At 31.1% G+C, this 14,753-nt stretch overlaps 1 protein-coding gene across 2 annotated transcripts; it reads left to right on the forward strand.

The window, feature by feature from the left end:
* Positions 1-9,774: 9,774 nt before the first annotated feature.
* LOC124458291 lies at positions 9,775-14,371 on the forward strand. 2 transcript variants are annotated; one of them, XM_047008336.1, is made up of 3 exons: positions 9,775-9,835; positions 12,336-12,430; positions 13,285-14,371. In XM_047008336.1, the coding sequence occupies exons 2-3, from the start codon at positions 12,410-12,412 to the stop codon at positions 14,110-14,112; spliced, it is 849 nt and encodes a 282-aa protein (XP_046864292.1). In that variant the 5' UTR covers positions 9,775-9,835; positions 12,336-12,409; the 3' UTR covers positions 14,113-14,371. The 2 variants fall into 2 exon arrangements, with proteins under 2 accessions (XP_046864292.1, XP_046864291.1); XM_047008335.1 differs by lacking the exon at positions 9,775-9,835 and having other exon boundaries at positions 12,137-12,430.
* Positions 14,372-14,753: the final 382 nt, after the last annotated feature.

Here is a 14,753-nt window from a genome sequence, read left to right on the forward strand (position 1 = left end):
GAATAGAGCATACGTGAATGTGCTCCTTAGATGACGTCAGAGCATGTACTGTTTACCAGACCCCATTGGGGAAAATGTAGTTAAAATCTGAACCTTAAAGCCGCACTTGCGAAGAAAGCTTTGATCTCATATTATTTGTTTTTTCTTCTAATTTGTAGTTTTTAAGAACTGCTCATTCAAACTATACTAAAATCTTATAAGGATTATTTGCACTTTAACGTGAAATAAATAGCACGTCAATTCTTAAAGTTTGTATGAATAAGAATTCATATTTTGTTGAAATGTGATGATTGTAAACTGCCCTTACAAATTAATATGCAATATTAAAAGATTTTACAAATTTAGGAAGTAATAATAAGTTTTGATAAAATTTTTTTGTTTTTGTTTCTATATAAAAGAGTAGCGAGTAAAAGATGGGTTTCGTTTCCACGTTCTTAAATGCACCATCTTAAGGATTCGTCTCTTAAGGTTACAATACCAACACTTTTCCAATTGTGTATTTTATTTAAAAATGTGATCAGGATATGTCAGATTTATGTTCACACAAGAAAACAGGATACCTGCGATTTACCACAAGTGATTGAAATTTAAAATATACATTTATTTTACATATGCGTAACAATGTGGGAACATGCGGGTTGTATTTTCTCATGTGTAATTTGCATGTAAATCATTAATCCTCTTATGGACTACATGTGAATTTTTAATTTTACACATGAAATCATGTGTGAGATAAGTGTCCACAATCAAAACACATTTAATAACACATAAGTTGCCCTGTCCAAGTAAAACCCACCTGTGAAACACAGGAGGTTTTTATATGTTTTCATAATGAAAGGCATTCCAGTTAATTGCTCATAATGCTGTAATCAAAGCTGATTTTCGTCATGCTGTTAGTAAAAGCATAATCTGCTTGCAAATTTTTTTGCAATACCTAGCATTCTACTTACGAAAACCATGATCTGCTTGAAAGTTTTTGCATTCTCCAGGCTTAATTTAAATAAGTAGGCAAGTTTTAACAAGAAAATCTTAATTGATAGTAAGGTAGTGTGGCCGAGAGGTCTACGGTGCTGGTTATAGGCACCAGTCATTTAATTGCATGGTTTCAAATCCCATTGCTACCAAAAACCTCAACCGATTGCGATTTTTAATTTAGAGTTACAAAAATATCCCAAACTACCAAAATCCGTATCAAATTATTAGCTTTTTATTTAGGTTTGCAAAAATATTTAACCAACTTGTTTAAGTATGAAAATAAGCTTCAATGACAAAATCATGAGCAAATAAACTCACCTTATGCAGACGTATGTAACAGTGATATAGTTTGCAAACTGGGTAGTTTTTCAGAAAAAAAATAAGTGCAGGAATTAGCTACTTGCCAATGATTTGATGCGGTTCTTGTAGAAAAGATAAGGTTTCAATTCAAAAAATTTACATTTATAAATTGTCTGTTGGAAACATGAAATTTTTTATTAATTGTTTTTTGTTTTACATAGTACATTGCCAGGAAGCTTTTTGTTAGTTGTCAGTCAGAAAAATATAATTGTTAATTTTTTGTTTTTTTAGAGTACCAGTAATTTGTCAAATGTTTTAGCGTTATTTTTACCATTAATATTCCAATTTTGCAATTTACTTTCTTATGAAAAACAAAATAAAAATGTAAATTGCCCGTTTTTTGAACGTAACTTGTTGAAATGCCAGATTAATCATAAAGCATTTTTTATAATAAGCGTGTATTATACATTTTGATAAACCTTTAAAAATATAAGAAGCCTTTACAAAAACAAGTTAATTTATTATTATGTCCTTATTAAGCAAACACGAGGTTTTTATTGAGAAATATCGTACAAAATTGTTTTTGTGCAGACTGAGCACACAGAGCGAAGAACAAAGCTTCTTTTATCCCCGTCCTTTCTGTTTTGCATTGGTTGGCTTTCTCTTTTTAAATTTACCTCAATAAAAATAAGTCGTTTTCATTTGTATGGTCTATTAAATTAAACTTTTCTCCTAGTGTTTTATTTTCCAATCGCATTCATAAATGTGTTTTTTGGTTTTGTTTTTGTCTTTCCTGTTTTTTTTTTACAAATTATTTTTACATTTGACTGTAACATAACGGGCTTTTTAACGTGGTCCCTTAGATTTTGGCGTCTCAACGATGCTAAATTTTTTCACGAAACTCTTTCGATTCATCCATTGCCAAGTATTTTTTTTTTGTATCATCAGAATCACCGGATTTTGGTACCAACAACTTCAACTTTTTCCTACACGTGTCTTGTAGATCGCGCCAATTTGTTTTAAGACTCAATGCTTTCCCTTACAGACCACATTCACTTGCTATTTTTAACCATGCTTACTCCTGCACATTATTGTTTTTGCAATTTGCATTGCTAGTACTGCAAACGACTTGGTTTGATTGGATTATTCCGATAAAACTCAAACATTGCAAAGTTGTCAAATTCACACCTCGAATGTTCGCATGCGATTTGCGAATTGCGAATAAAGTGGAAATGGGTGTTAACTCCCTAATATTATATAGAGATGTCGTTTTTTGTAATTAAATTGTGCAGTTGTTTTGCAGACGACTTTCTCATTAAAGAAAGATAAAAAATAATATTATCCTCACATTATTATTGAGTTACTTGCAAATGTATTCTAGAGAGCACAATATGGAATAAGTCATATAACGTGAAAGAAGTGCCGCGCATCGTGGGACTCGAACTCACGACCATGTGATTTTGAATCTCTTGCTCTACCGATTGAGCTAGCCGGGTATTGTGAGAGTGAAAGATAATCAATTAATATATTTTTGGTACGTTGAGACAAAGCAAAATCGCTCTTTGTCTGTTTTTTTAAATCTTGAAATAGAAAATACTAAAGAAATTTCCATTGTTCTTGCTTTTATTCTACTCTCCTAAGGCGTTAATGTATAGCTTTTTAGCTTGCAAAGCAAAACCATTGCTCACATTAAAATTCATTTATATCTCGGAGGATGATTTGGATACTCAATCGACATTTTGGTGTCAACATCTTGTCTAAAAGCAGTAATTTAAGTCATCTTCACGTTCGGACTTGTGTCTTTTTAGCTGGTACTATGATAAAACATAAGGCAAAAAAATTTTACATGCTAATTTAAGGATGTTTAAATGGAAAAGAAAAAATAGAAAACAAAAAAAAAACACAGATTTGTCTTAAAAATGGGGAAATATGTTTGTGTTCTTCACGCCATTTGAAATTTTTATGCCAGGACAGCTATTGCGGTAAACATCAAAATATCTTTTTTTTAATTTAGACGTCAAACTTCAAACTGCTAGTTTATAACTACGGTTTGGGGTATTAGGTTTACAAACTGAACGCCAATCTGTAAGTCTCCAATCTTATAGAGATGTTGTCTTTTGTCATTGAAGTGCAAACTATTCGTGTTTATTGTGGCTAACTTTTATTGTGTTTATTAGACATCGTTTTGGAAACTGTCTGGATGACTATGCATAAGCTTTATAGAAAGATACTATGTAGCAAATGTCTTTATAGCAAAGATTGCATCAAACAATTAATGTATTTATATGTAGAGTGATATTGATCTATTTGAAATTAATTGCTCTGACGCAGATAACTGTATTGCCTTAATAAATTATTAATATTAATGTTCACGCTGTTTGTGCAAAAATCACCGACAACCATATGATCTGTCAAGGATTCTTCTCTCTTTATCTACTGAATCCGCATAGTTGTATTGTAACTTATCTAAATTTAAATTTCTTTCTTCAATAACGCAAATGTTACATTGTAGTTTACAGGTTACAGGCCCGGGCTATTGAAGATAGACAGTCGAACAATGAAGTGTCTTAGTTTCAGTAGAAATGCTAAAGACTATACAGCATGAAGCACAAAATTTCATAACCAGCTATAACTCCAAAATTATGGTTTTTTTTATTTTTTTGTTTTTTAAGCATCTTATATTAACCAATGAGTCGGAAATTTGGGAAAAATTGAAAAAAATAAAGCAGAGGCAGTTGTAACTAAACACACTCTGTAAAATTGTTTTTCGATAATAGATTTGTCAGTTATGGTTTAAAAAGTTTTCTCCAGGTCCCTGCATTTAAAAATGGTTTTTGAACTTCTCTCAGTGCAACAGACGACACATGTTCCTTGTTGATAGGTTATTAACAACGAACTGACCTTTTGTCGTGAGTGGAAGAAACAGGCAATGTTAAAATATGTCTTAGCAACATATATTTATTTATTACTGAACGCTTACACCATTTGTGAGTATGCTCTTTTTATACTACTAGATGCAATTAATGAAAGACGAGCAACGTTGAAACTTAGTTACCTTAAAGTAACAAAATATTGAAAAATGCGTGATATCCTGAATGTGTAACAGCTCAGCAGAAAAGCTTGTCTGATTTTCGTAATCTTCATACACATGAAATTCAAAATCAGTAATTTTGAGGTGCTTGCATCAAATATGGCTATTTGAATTTCCAACAAAATTTTCCTACGGACTCATATCAAAGCATGTCAGAGGGGGGAGGGGGAGGAACTGGAACTGCCGTGAGGGCAAAGTTTTATATATTCTTATGCAAATGTTGTGCATGAAAAAATTTTGAGCTGTGAAGACATAGGCGTGAGTGTATTAGCAGATTAAATTTTTCAGATGGGAGTAAATTCCACTATTTATTGAACTCATCTTTGTTCTTTCAGCTTTGAGGGGTGTGTGGGTGGCTATGTAACGTTTAAATATTTTTGATTTCTGTACAAACATGGCCCCTGAAATATTGTTCTTTAGTAAGGCAATTAATATATTAGACAAAATAAGGAATTTATTTAGGAATCAGAATAATTTAAGATTCTCATTGCATGCCATAGAATCTACTATAATGTCAATAAGTAACAGATTTTCAGAACGTAAAAACTTTTTTAAGTGTTCATCTCTCATGACATTATTTGTAAGGTGGGGGAGTTAAGCGTCCCCAAGCCCCCTTTCTGCTTTTCTTTTTGATAATTGAAATTATTACGTTGAGCAAACCATAGTTCTATCGTTGCATTTCCTGGCGATGAGCAATGATGTTTTTTGTTAGAGCATTTAGATCACAATCCCATTGTTTTATACATAATATTCAAAATAATCTTCTCCTCAATAAACACCATCATTGCCATTACCAGATAATTGAAAACTCTTCAGATTCTCCCCACAGAAGCCATGGCTATTGCCTTTATTAAAATGTTTGGTTATTTTAAAAAAAAAGAATGTGCAATCTTTACACATATAGTCTCTGATATCGTTAGAACTGACAATTAGTGAAACTGTTAATGTAGTTAACTCTTTTAAAACTTGTGCATTTTCATGGGCTTCCGTAACTAAATATGCTTCATTCCAGCCTTTTTTACCGTATGAAAACGTAATACGACATAACGTGTTTTCATCACTTTTTATACCGACAATTGCTTTAAATGACACTCTGTGATCTTCCTATGTTTCGATCGTTTCATTTCGAGGGGATTGTTTATAGTATAGTTTCTATCAGTAGTGAGCAAAAATTTTAAGCTATAGGACATAGCCAATGTCCTAGCATTTATGGAAGCAAACCGACAGTCGACTTTGACAATTTCGTTTTCTTTTGTAAATGATTTATACCAGCCATTAATATAATCCGAATAACTATGGCAAGACATTGATTTCTTTTCACGTTGTTGACCAACAAATCCTTCTTAACATTCAAGAAAGGAACAAGTCTTAATGTATGATGTGCTTGATTTTTGGCAGGTACCATTGCTATAGCTATACGATGACTTCTGACAGTAATCGTTTTTCGTATGGAACCTTTTTAAACAATAATTTGACTTTAACTAGAAAGTGAAAGAAAATATATGTCCATAAAACTGACATTCTCCCGTTAAGAAGAATTTAGTGCAGTATGTAAATATAAATGTTTTAATTAAGTGTTTAAATCTGTTGGTTATTTGAAATTGCAATGGTGTTAATTGTAAATTAGTAAAAAATGGAAATATTGTTTTAAAAACAAGCTGGTTAGTTGATGTTGAGAAATGCTCTCGTATTCTTTATGTAATGAGTAAATAATTAAGTCATGTGTAACTAAATAAATGATTATTTTAAGAGACACTTATGTGCAAATAATCATATTATTTTCATAGTTCCTAATAGTTTTTGTTAATTGTAAATTAACCATATGTAGTAAAAAGGTAGATGACTACATCACAAAACATAACAATTACTTTTTTCATTTCCTGGCGTTTTTCCTCTAATTTAGAAACATACATAGCTTCTTACAATTAATACCATAGTTCCAGAATTTTATACACGTAAAAGTTGATAAAGCCAAATGATACTTTTCTACGTCAATTTAAAACGTAATTCAATTTTGAATTTGTTTTTTCAAAAACACACACGCACGAGATTGTTTGAAATTGAACTAAAAACACTTTCCCATTTATCAAACACTCTTAGGGAGGATTTGCTTAAGTTAAATAAATCACGTACAATTTGCAAAGAAAGCACAAGTACTTAAATGAATTTCAAACTTTGATAGTTAATGCTCGAAGAGATTCTCCCACTATAGTAAATTTTTCGGTAAGCGTCTAAAATTAGTTTTCCCTGATTTTTTGTTCAAATTCATGTTTTACATTAAAAAAAGAAACAAAATTTTTACATTAACCTATATATTAATAAATCTTGTACGTTGACTCAAAAGTTAAGAAGTTTTGTAGTCTGACTTACGTAAGCTTCTTAATGGAGTCCAAAATGTCCTGTTTACCAAGTACAAACAAGTGCCTTGATTTATAAGCGCGATGAACTGATTTATTTAAACTTCTGAATGGAGTACAAAAAGCCTATGACCATTAATTACTATATTATGTGGAGTTAACTGAGCGATTGCGGTATTTTACTTTTTAAAATTTAATTTTCGCTATATTGGACAAGGGATACATACAACTTTAAAAAGTAGAATGCCGTAATCGTTCAGCTAAGTGTACGTCATATTGTAAATGAGTGGTCCCAGGAATAGGGTTAGGGTTAGGGTTAGGGTTAGGGTTAGGAAATTGACTAGGTCTTGGTCAGATATCAATCTTTTTGTTGGAAATTGACTAGGTCTTGGTCAGTTATCTTGTGCAGCTTGTTACACCTGGCGCATACTGTATGTTTCTGCTTAGCAAAATTTCATTTGTGGGGCGTGCTGTCAAACAGGAGTCTGTAATGTGAGGTGGATTTTTGTAATTTTTTTATTATTTAAGCTGCTTAACAAATTTTTAACAAATATGCATATTGATTATCTTCTTTCCAGAGTTTGCTAAGTTTTAAACGTTTCAATCAAACGTCGCAATCAATGATTAATTCACAAACTGTTTACATGTGAAATTGTAAAAATGAACGACTATAATTTTCTACAAGGAGATTATTACTTGATGATTTTTACAGTAAAGATTATTGCATTGTATAAAAGGATGAAAGATTGCACATATTTATAAAGCTAAAAAAAAATTTTTTAAAAGTAACTAAACGTTATTACTTATTTGTTATTCGAATTGAACTTGGAAAGATACTGTTTTTAAAATGCCAACAAATTCTCTTGGTAAGGCCATCTATAAACATAAGACACTTTATATAGTATAAAAATATTTGCATTAAAGATTTAAGGTGATTATCGACGTTGTAACTAGTGTATATATAACTTCACAAATGTTCGTGCATCATGAGAAACAAAATGAAATTAACTCAAACAAAATAACAGCCAAATGAAATATTATATAAAGTCCATTTTAATGACTACGTAAGTTCTGCATAATGTTGCCATGACATCATATTTACATGAAAGTAGTTACTCGTCACCAAAGGGCGAATTTAGAAATTTTCATAACCATTTCAACATATTATCACGTCATAAGAATGTCAAACATGATGTCATTGATGACGTCAAACGTAGTGAAACCATTATGAATCTTGAAGACAGTTTTGCATTTTTAAACCCGATTCCTAAGACCACTCAATTACAATCTGATGTAGAATTAGCTGAACGATTACTATATTTAACTTTTTAGAATTGTATGTATCCTTTGTCCAATATAGCGCAAATTAAATTCTAAAAAGTAAAATACTGCAATCACTCAGCCAATTCTAAATGACGTTGTAATTGATGGTCATTGGCTTTTTGGACTCCATTAAAAAGTTTTAATAAATCAGGTCATCCCGCTTATAAATCAAGCTACTTGTTTGTAATTGGTAAACAGGACATTTTTGACTCCATTAAGAAGCTTACGTAAGCCAGAGTACCCAACTTCTCAACTTTTGAGTCAACGCACAAGATTTAGTAATATATAGGCTTATGTTAAAATTTTATTTCTTTTTTTTAATGCAAAACATGAATTTGAAGAAAAAAAATTAGCGAAAACTAGCTATGTACGCTTACAGAAAAATCTACTCGAGTGGGGCAATCTCTTAAAACATTAACTATCAAATTTCAAAATTCATTTAAGGACTTGTGCTTTCTTTGCAAATCGTACGTAAGTCAAGTGATTTATTTAACTTACACCAGATCCTCACCAAGAGTGTTAAATAAATGAGAAAGTCTTTTTAGACCAATTTACACAATCTCGTGCGTTTGCGTTTTTGAAAAAACAAATTCAAAATTAAGGTACATAAGTTTCAACGTTGCACGTCTTTCATTAATTGCATCTAGTAGTATAAAAATAACACACTCACAAATGGTGTAAGCATTCAGTACTAAATAAATATATGTTGCGAAGACATATTTTAACATTGCCTGTTTTTTCCACTCACGACAAAAGGTCAGTTCGTTTTTAATAACGTATTAAAACTATTTGCGTAGCACAATGAAGGAAGATCAGTTGTCCAACCTTGCATGTATCACCATCAAAAAGGAACATGTGTCGTATGTTGCACTGAGAGAACTTCAAAAAACATTTTTAAATGCAGGGACCCAGAGAAAACTTTTTAAACCATAACTGACAATTCTATTATCGAACAAAATTTTCACAAAGAATGCTTAGTTACAATTGCCTCTAATTTTTTTTTTCAATTCTTCCCAAATTTCCGACTCATTGGTTAATATAAGATGCTTAAAAGACAAAAAATAAACAAAAAACATAATTTTGGAGTTATAACTGGTTATGAAATATTGTGCTTCATGTTGTATAGTCTTTAGCATTTCTACTGAAACTAAGCCACTTAATTGTTTGACTGTCTATCTTTAATATTCCGGGCATGTAACCTGTAAACTACAATGGAACATTTGCGTTATTGAAGAAAAAAATTTAAATTTAGATAAGTTACAATACAACTATGCGGATTCACTAGATAAAGATAGAACAATCTATGACAGATCATATAGTTGTCGGTATATATTAATAATTTATAAGGCAATACAGTTATCTGCGTCAGAGCAGTTAATTTTAAATAGATCAATATCACTCTACATATAAATACATTTATTGTTTGATGCAATCTTTGCTATAAAGACATTTGCTACATAGTATCCTTCTATAAAGCATATGCATAGTCATCCACAAAAGTTCTAAAATGATGTCTCATAAACAAAATAAAAGTTAGCCACAATTAAACACAAATGTTTAACTTTTTTATTTCGCCAAATTAGTGGTAAATTGCGACACGTATTTCTCATTAAAACGCCATTAGCCAAATTTAAAATATTCCCAATTTGCAGATGTAACGAAAAGTTTGTTTACATAAGGGCACTGATACTTATAGTAACGGCTGTGAGGACACAAACCAATTGGAAAGTTAGAGACGATAGAGACAACATACCAAGATGGCATTGCATATGATATCAAATATACAAAGGTAAAATCATTTGAACAAATATTTTTTCATTGCCCAGTATTGCGCTAGTATGTGTAACTTTGCTGACTTGTTTTGCAAAGTATTTAGTGCATGGTTCAACACATATATTTATAAAATGTTTTTCGAATATTTCTTAGAAACCACTATCAAACCACATCCAAATGCGTTTATTTTGTTTGTCACTGTGTTACTAGCTTTTTTTTCCATCTCCAGCAATTCAACTTCTATTAACGAAAAGATTGTCAGTTAAAACGTCTCTCATTTTTTACTTCTATAACATATTGATGAATCTTTTAATTTAATATTTTCATAAACATGGTTAGTAGAAAATTCTGACCAGTTAGAAAAACGTCTCTAAAATGATCAGCACGCAAGGTCTACAAAGAACTTTTGGTGTATTAGGTAGTTGAATTTCTAATAGCTTGTCTGACAGTAAATTTTTGAAACAACTAAATGTCTCTCATCAAAAAAATATTTATAATGCTCACTGAGCACATAATAATGCAGTGAAATATACTTTTTATAATGCTTTGCAATGTAGCTAAAAAGCAGGTGGCCATCTGCAAGTCTTATTAACTCTTTAGGTAGCAAATATTTTCAAAAGTTGAACGTCATTTTGTTTGGTGATTATTTCATGGATGGCTACACTTTTAGATTTAAACTTTACATGAGTGTTTTCACATGTATCAATGTCGCACGAATTGTGCATTGTTGTAGTCAGGCTATGTCAGTGTTTATGGATGACAATATACTTTCTATTTCAATTGCTTATCGTTAAATATTCTTTAGAAATTTCTTATCAATAGTATTGTTAAAAAGAAATTTAAATTTGAATAAGGGTCCCCTAACTATGGACGTCTAGGTTTGATACTTGCAAAAGTAAAGTGGCCCACAAAGTCCTTCTTATCAAAATGCTTAAAGACGAAAATTTGAAAGACACAGAAGGTTCGCAATTTATTTGCGTTTTTTCTTACAAAATCAACCGAAGCCTTTATACGTTTTTTAGCTTCTGGTCTGTGTTATTTGCATATGTAATTTTACTAAAAGCAAACTCTTTCTTCGAATTTAATGGGTTTGAAGATGTAAACACGACACATCTGTATGGCAACTTATTAGAAAAATTTTTAGCAAACGTTTAAAAAATTTGTATCTTTTTGCGTTGATATAATACAAACGTTATCAAATAGCACAAATGCGTCCCTGATTCCAATTCACTATTTCTATTTGTCATCGTTAATTACCAGTCTTCTCATATTCACGACCCATAGGAGAAAATGTTTACAATCCGCAAATTAAAATTCGCTCAAACTCCATGAACATGAACGTTTTCAGTTATGAAGTATATTGCAAGTTTCCTTAAAAACCTGTAAACTATTAAAATATTATCTGCTTAAAAATATGTCATGAGCACATTATATTTTTTGTTGTCTTTAAAAAATCAACATAATATGTCTCCCAAGGTTTAGTGAATTTTCTAAGATTATTAAAGACAGCACACTTGCTCGTCTTATGACAGTAATATGTAGCTAAGTCCAACAGTACTTGATATTTATTTTGATATCTCACTGTCACAATGGCCCATTTTGATGCTTTCTACCTGACTCGATAAAGAAATTACACAAGTTGGTACAAAACTGTGACAGCTATCTACTGCTTTAGGTACCATTTTGCTGTTATTTTGATACGACGAGGTAAAGATTATTTATACATAGAATTTTTTTAAGGTTTTGAATCGGACTATAGCAAGTCAAAAAAAAATGTCGTGTTATTTGGAATAAAATCCTAAAATGTCAAAAAAACATGCCGTGTTGAATGATGAATTCCGAAATCCTATACATCATCCCATCTACTCAATCATCCGCTAAGGCCTTCCCATGTACAATAGCCAATGATATAAACAGGCTTTAAAATTTGAATTTGAGAGTAATAATAAAAAAGTTTTACGATTTTACAACGTACCATCACAATACGCGCTTGCAGGATGGCCGGTATTAAGTATTAACAATAACATGCTGTCATGCATTCACACGCTCTCACATACTTTCTTTAATCTCCTTTTATTAATATGTTTATGCAATTCGATGAGCCAACTTTATTTGTATGTAAGAGTGATTCTTGTAAACCACCTTTAAAAAAAGTTATTCTCGCTTTACCATTGATTTTAACTTAACTTTGATAAAATTGTACCTTATAGTGCATAGAGATTTTTAAATTGTTTTCTTCACATAACAGTAATTGATCTATCGTAGAAAACGGAGCATTTATACTCATTTTTATTTGGATAGACATTCCTATGAAATGTTTTTTTGCATTCTCTTCATTGAAATTTTATGTCAACCTGATGTTATCTTTATAAATGGCAATGTCCAACTTTATGCTCACCGTGGGTCACTGCCATCAAACTTCATTATAAGAAACATCACTACTTCAAAGATTGATGAATGTCTAGAACAATGTTTAAAAGATTGTTCATGTTTATCATTTCAAATTTGTGGTACAGCGTGTCAACATCTTTCCTCGACCATAACTGACGAGACAAGTAACAATGAGAAAAGTCAATGTCAACATTTCACAATGAAAATATTGAATAGAAAGGTAAAAATATTACATTAAATAAAAATTTTACGCGCGTGAGCGTTATTGCTGCATGATATAATAGTTAAACGAATAGTTCTTGTTATGTTGTTTTTTTAATGTAGGGCTATAAAGACTAATATCTAAATCAATTACTTGCAACTAAGTTTGGAAAGAACAACTGTGAGCATTGCAATCTTAAAAGAAACTTATCTAAATTGCTGTTAGCAAAATTATAGCCCGATCGTCACTTAAAAAAGTTATTAATGATAGCAAAAACATTGAATTTATTAAGAATTTTCTACACTGCCTCTCAAATTTTGACATGAGCTAAATCATCCTTTTTTCATTAGAAAATATGCGTAGTGTTGTTGTCATGGATCTTCGTGCTGCTAAGTATCTACATCAACAATTGTAGACAATATAGTATTAAGGTAGAGAAATTGCTATTCTTTCCATTCATCATTAGCAAAAGCAATATGATTCATCATCGAATCCAGCGTGCCTCGAAAGAAATTATAGCTGCCCACATTTGAATTAAAATCACTTTAAAAAAGGCTATATGTAGGTTTTCAAATTCAAAAGAGTATAAATTAACAAATGGACTTGTTATTATGTGCTTAAGAATGTAAATAGAGACTAAATTGCGCTCCAATAATTAATTTTTAGACACCCTATATATCCGAAACTCTGTTATTATATAGATAAGTGGTGAACGTCGTTAAAATTATATTTTTTTTGGTATATATGTAACTATACACGTACAAATGGTAACTACAGTTGTTTACAGCTCATTGTCACGTTAAAGTACTTAAATACTAAAAATAGTAACTATCTGCAAAATTATAATGTGTGTATGTCTTCTCTCTTTTTAGGATAGTTCAAGATACTCTCAAGGCACATGTTACGTGAAAATATATTGTTGTTTTACATCAAATTACTGCAATAACAACGGAAAATGTCAACAACCAACCTCAAGTTCGAGTAACGTGCGCGCCTTTTGCGAATGTAAAGAAGGATTTGTAGGTAAACGTTGTGAAAAGAAAGCAAAGTCTTGTCAAAGTTTTCGTGGTCGCTCAAATGGCTGGTATCAAATATTTACAAATGAAACTAAAATGGTCAAAGTTTTCTGTCAGTTTGATTTTGCGCATGTTTGGACATTGGTTATGTCTTACAACTTTAAATTACGTGCTCGATATAGAGATCAACCATATCATAAAAACTTTCCTCGAAATGAAACAAATGAAACATGGGAAGATCACAGATTTTCTTTCAACGCAATGATGAGTATAAATGAAGACGGAAACACGTTATGGCGTATCACGTGCTCATATGGTAACACAGACTGGAATAAAACCGATTTGGTTGTTGCAACCCATGAAAATGCACCAATTTTGAAACAGATTATTTACGAAGCCGTTTGCCTAAATGTCAGTTTTGTCGATATCAAAGGCTACAACTGTAAAGATTGCAGCATTCCTTTCTGGCAAAATGACCAAAAAATTTTACATGCAGACAATAGCCATGATAATATTAAGTGCAATCTGATAAATTTTCAATCATCAGACTGCAGCAATAGTGATGGTAGTGGAGGAGAAGATAATTTTGGATATTATGTTTGCTATGAAACTACACATCGTTGTGCATCATCTGATAATGCCACAACACAATTATGGTTTGGTCAACGCATGAATTTTAACTGATAAGTACAATGTATTACTCTTAAGTTAAGCAAATTAATAAAAAAGTTAATTGGACGTTGTTAACATAAAAATTTCAAGTAACTACAGCTACTTATAGAAGACAGGCATTATTTAAAATATTTAGTCAATCATATTATTAGAGCTAAGAATTCTACTTTGCCAGTGTAAGTTTATTGTAGACATAAATATTTAATAAACCATACGGATAGAAGAGCAGACGAATTTTGAAAAAAATTGAAATAAAAAAATCGAACAGCTACTTTGCCTCTCAAGTCAAACACAAAAATTTTGTCTGACCCATAAGTTTCTTCAGATAAATTTGTTAATAAGCTTTGTGTTTTTTATTTCTTTATTTAGCGAATTCGAATTGTACCTGTCAAAAAGCATGAGTTAATAGTTTCAAAAAAATCTTTGACATCATAAGTTGGTTTTTTTTCAAAGAGGAAGATAACCATACAAATTTATACTTGCACGCACAAAATCGCACAGCATAAAGATTATACAGAAGGGTCTCTTGTGCTGAAACGTTTAATGTTTTTGGTCTGATACAGATTATGCTGTGTTATGCTACGCACAAAGGCTGACAATATTGGTGAAACATGCCGTTAGAGTCCTCACTTGTTTCTACTTTGTAGAATAAT

This window comes from Xenia sp. Carnegie-2017, unplaced genomic scaffold (assembly GCF_021976095.1).
Source record: "Xenia sp. Carnegie-2017 unplaced genomic scaffold, XeniaSp_v1 HiC_scaffold_6, whole genome shotgun sequence".
Taxonomy (NCBI): Eukaryota; Metazoa; Cnidaria; class Anthozoa; order Malacalcyonacea; family Xeniidae; genus Xenia; species Xenia sp. Carnegie-2017.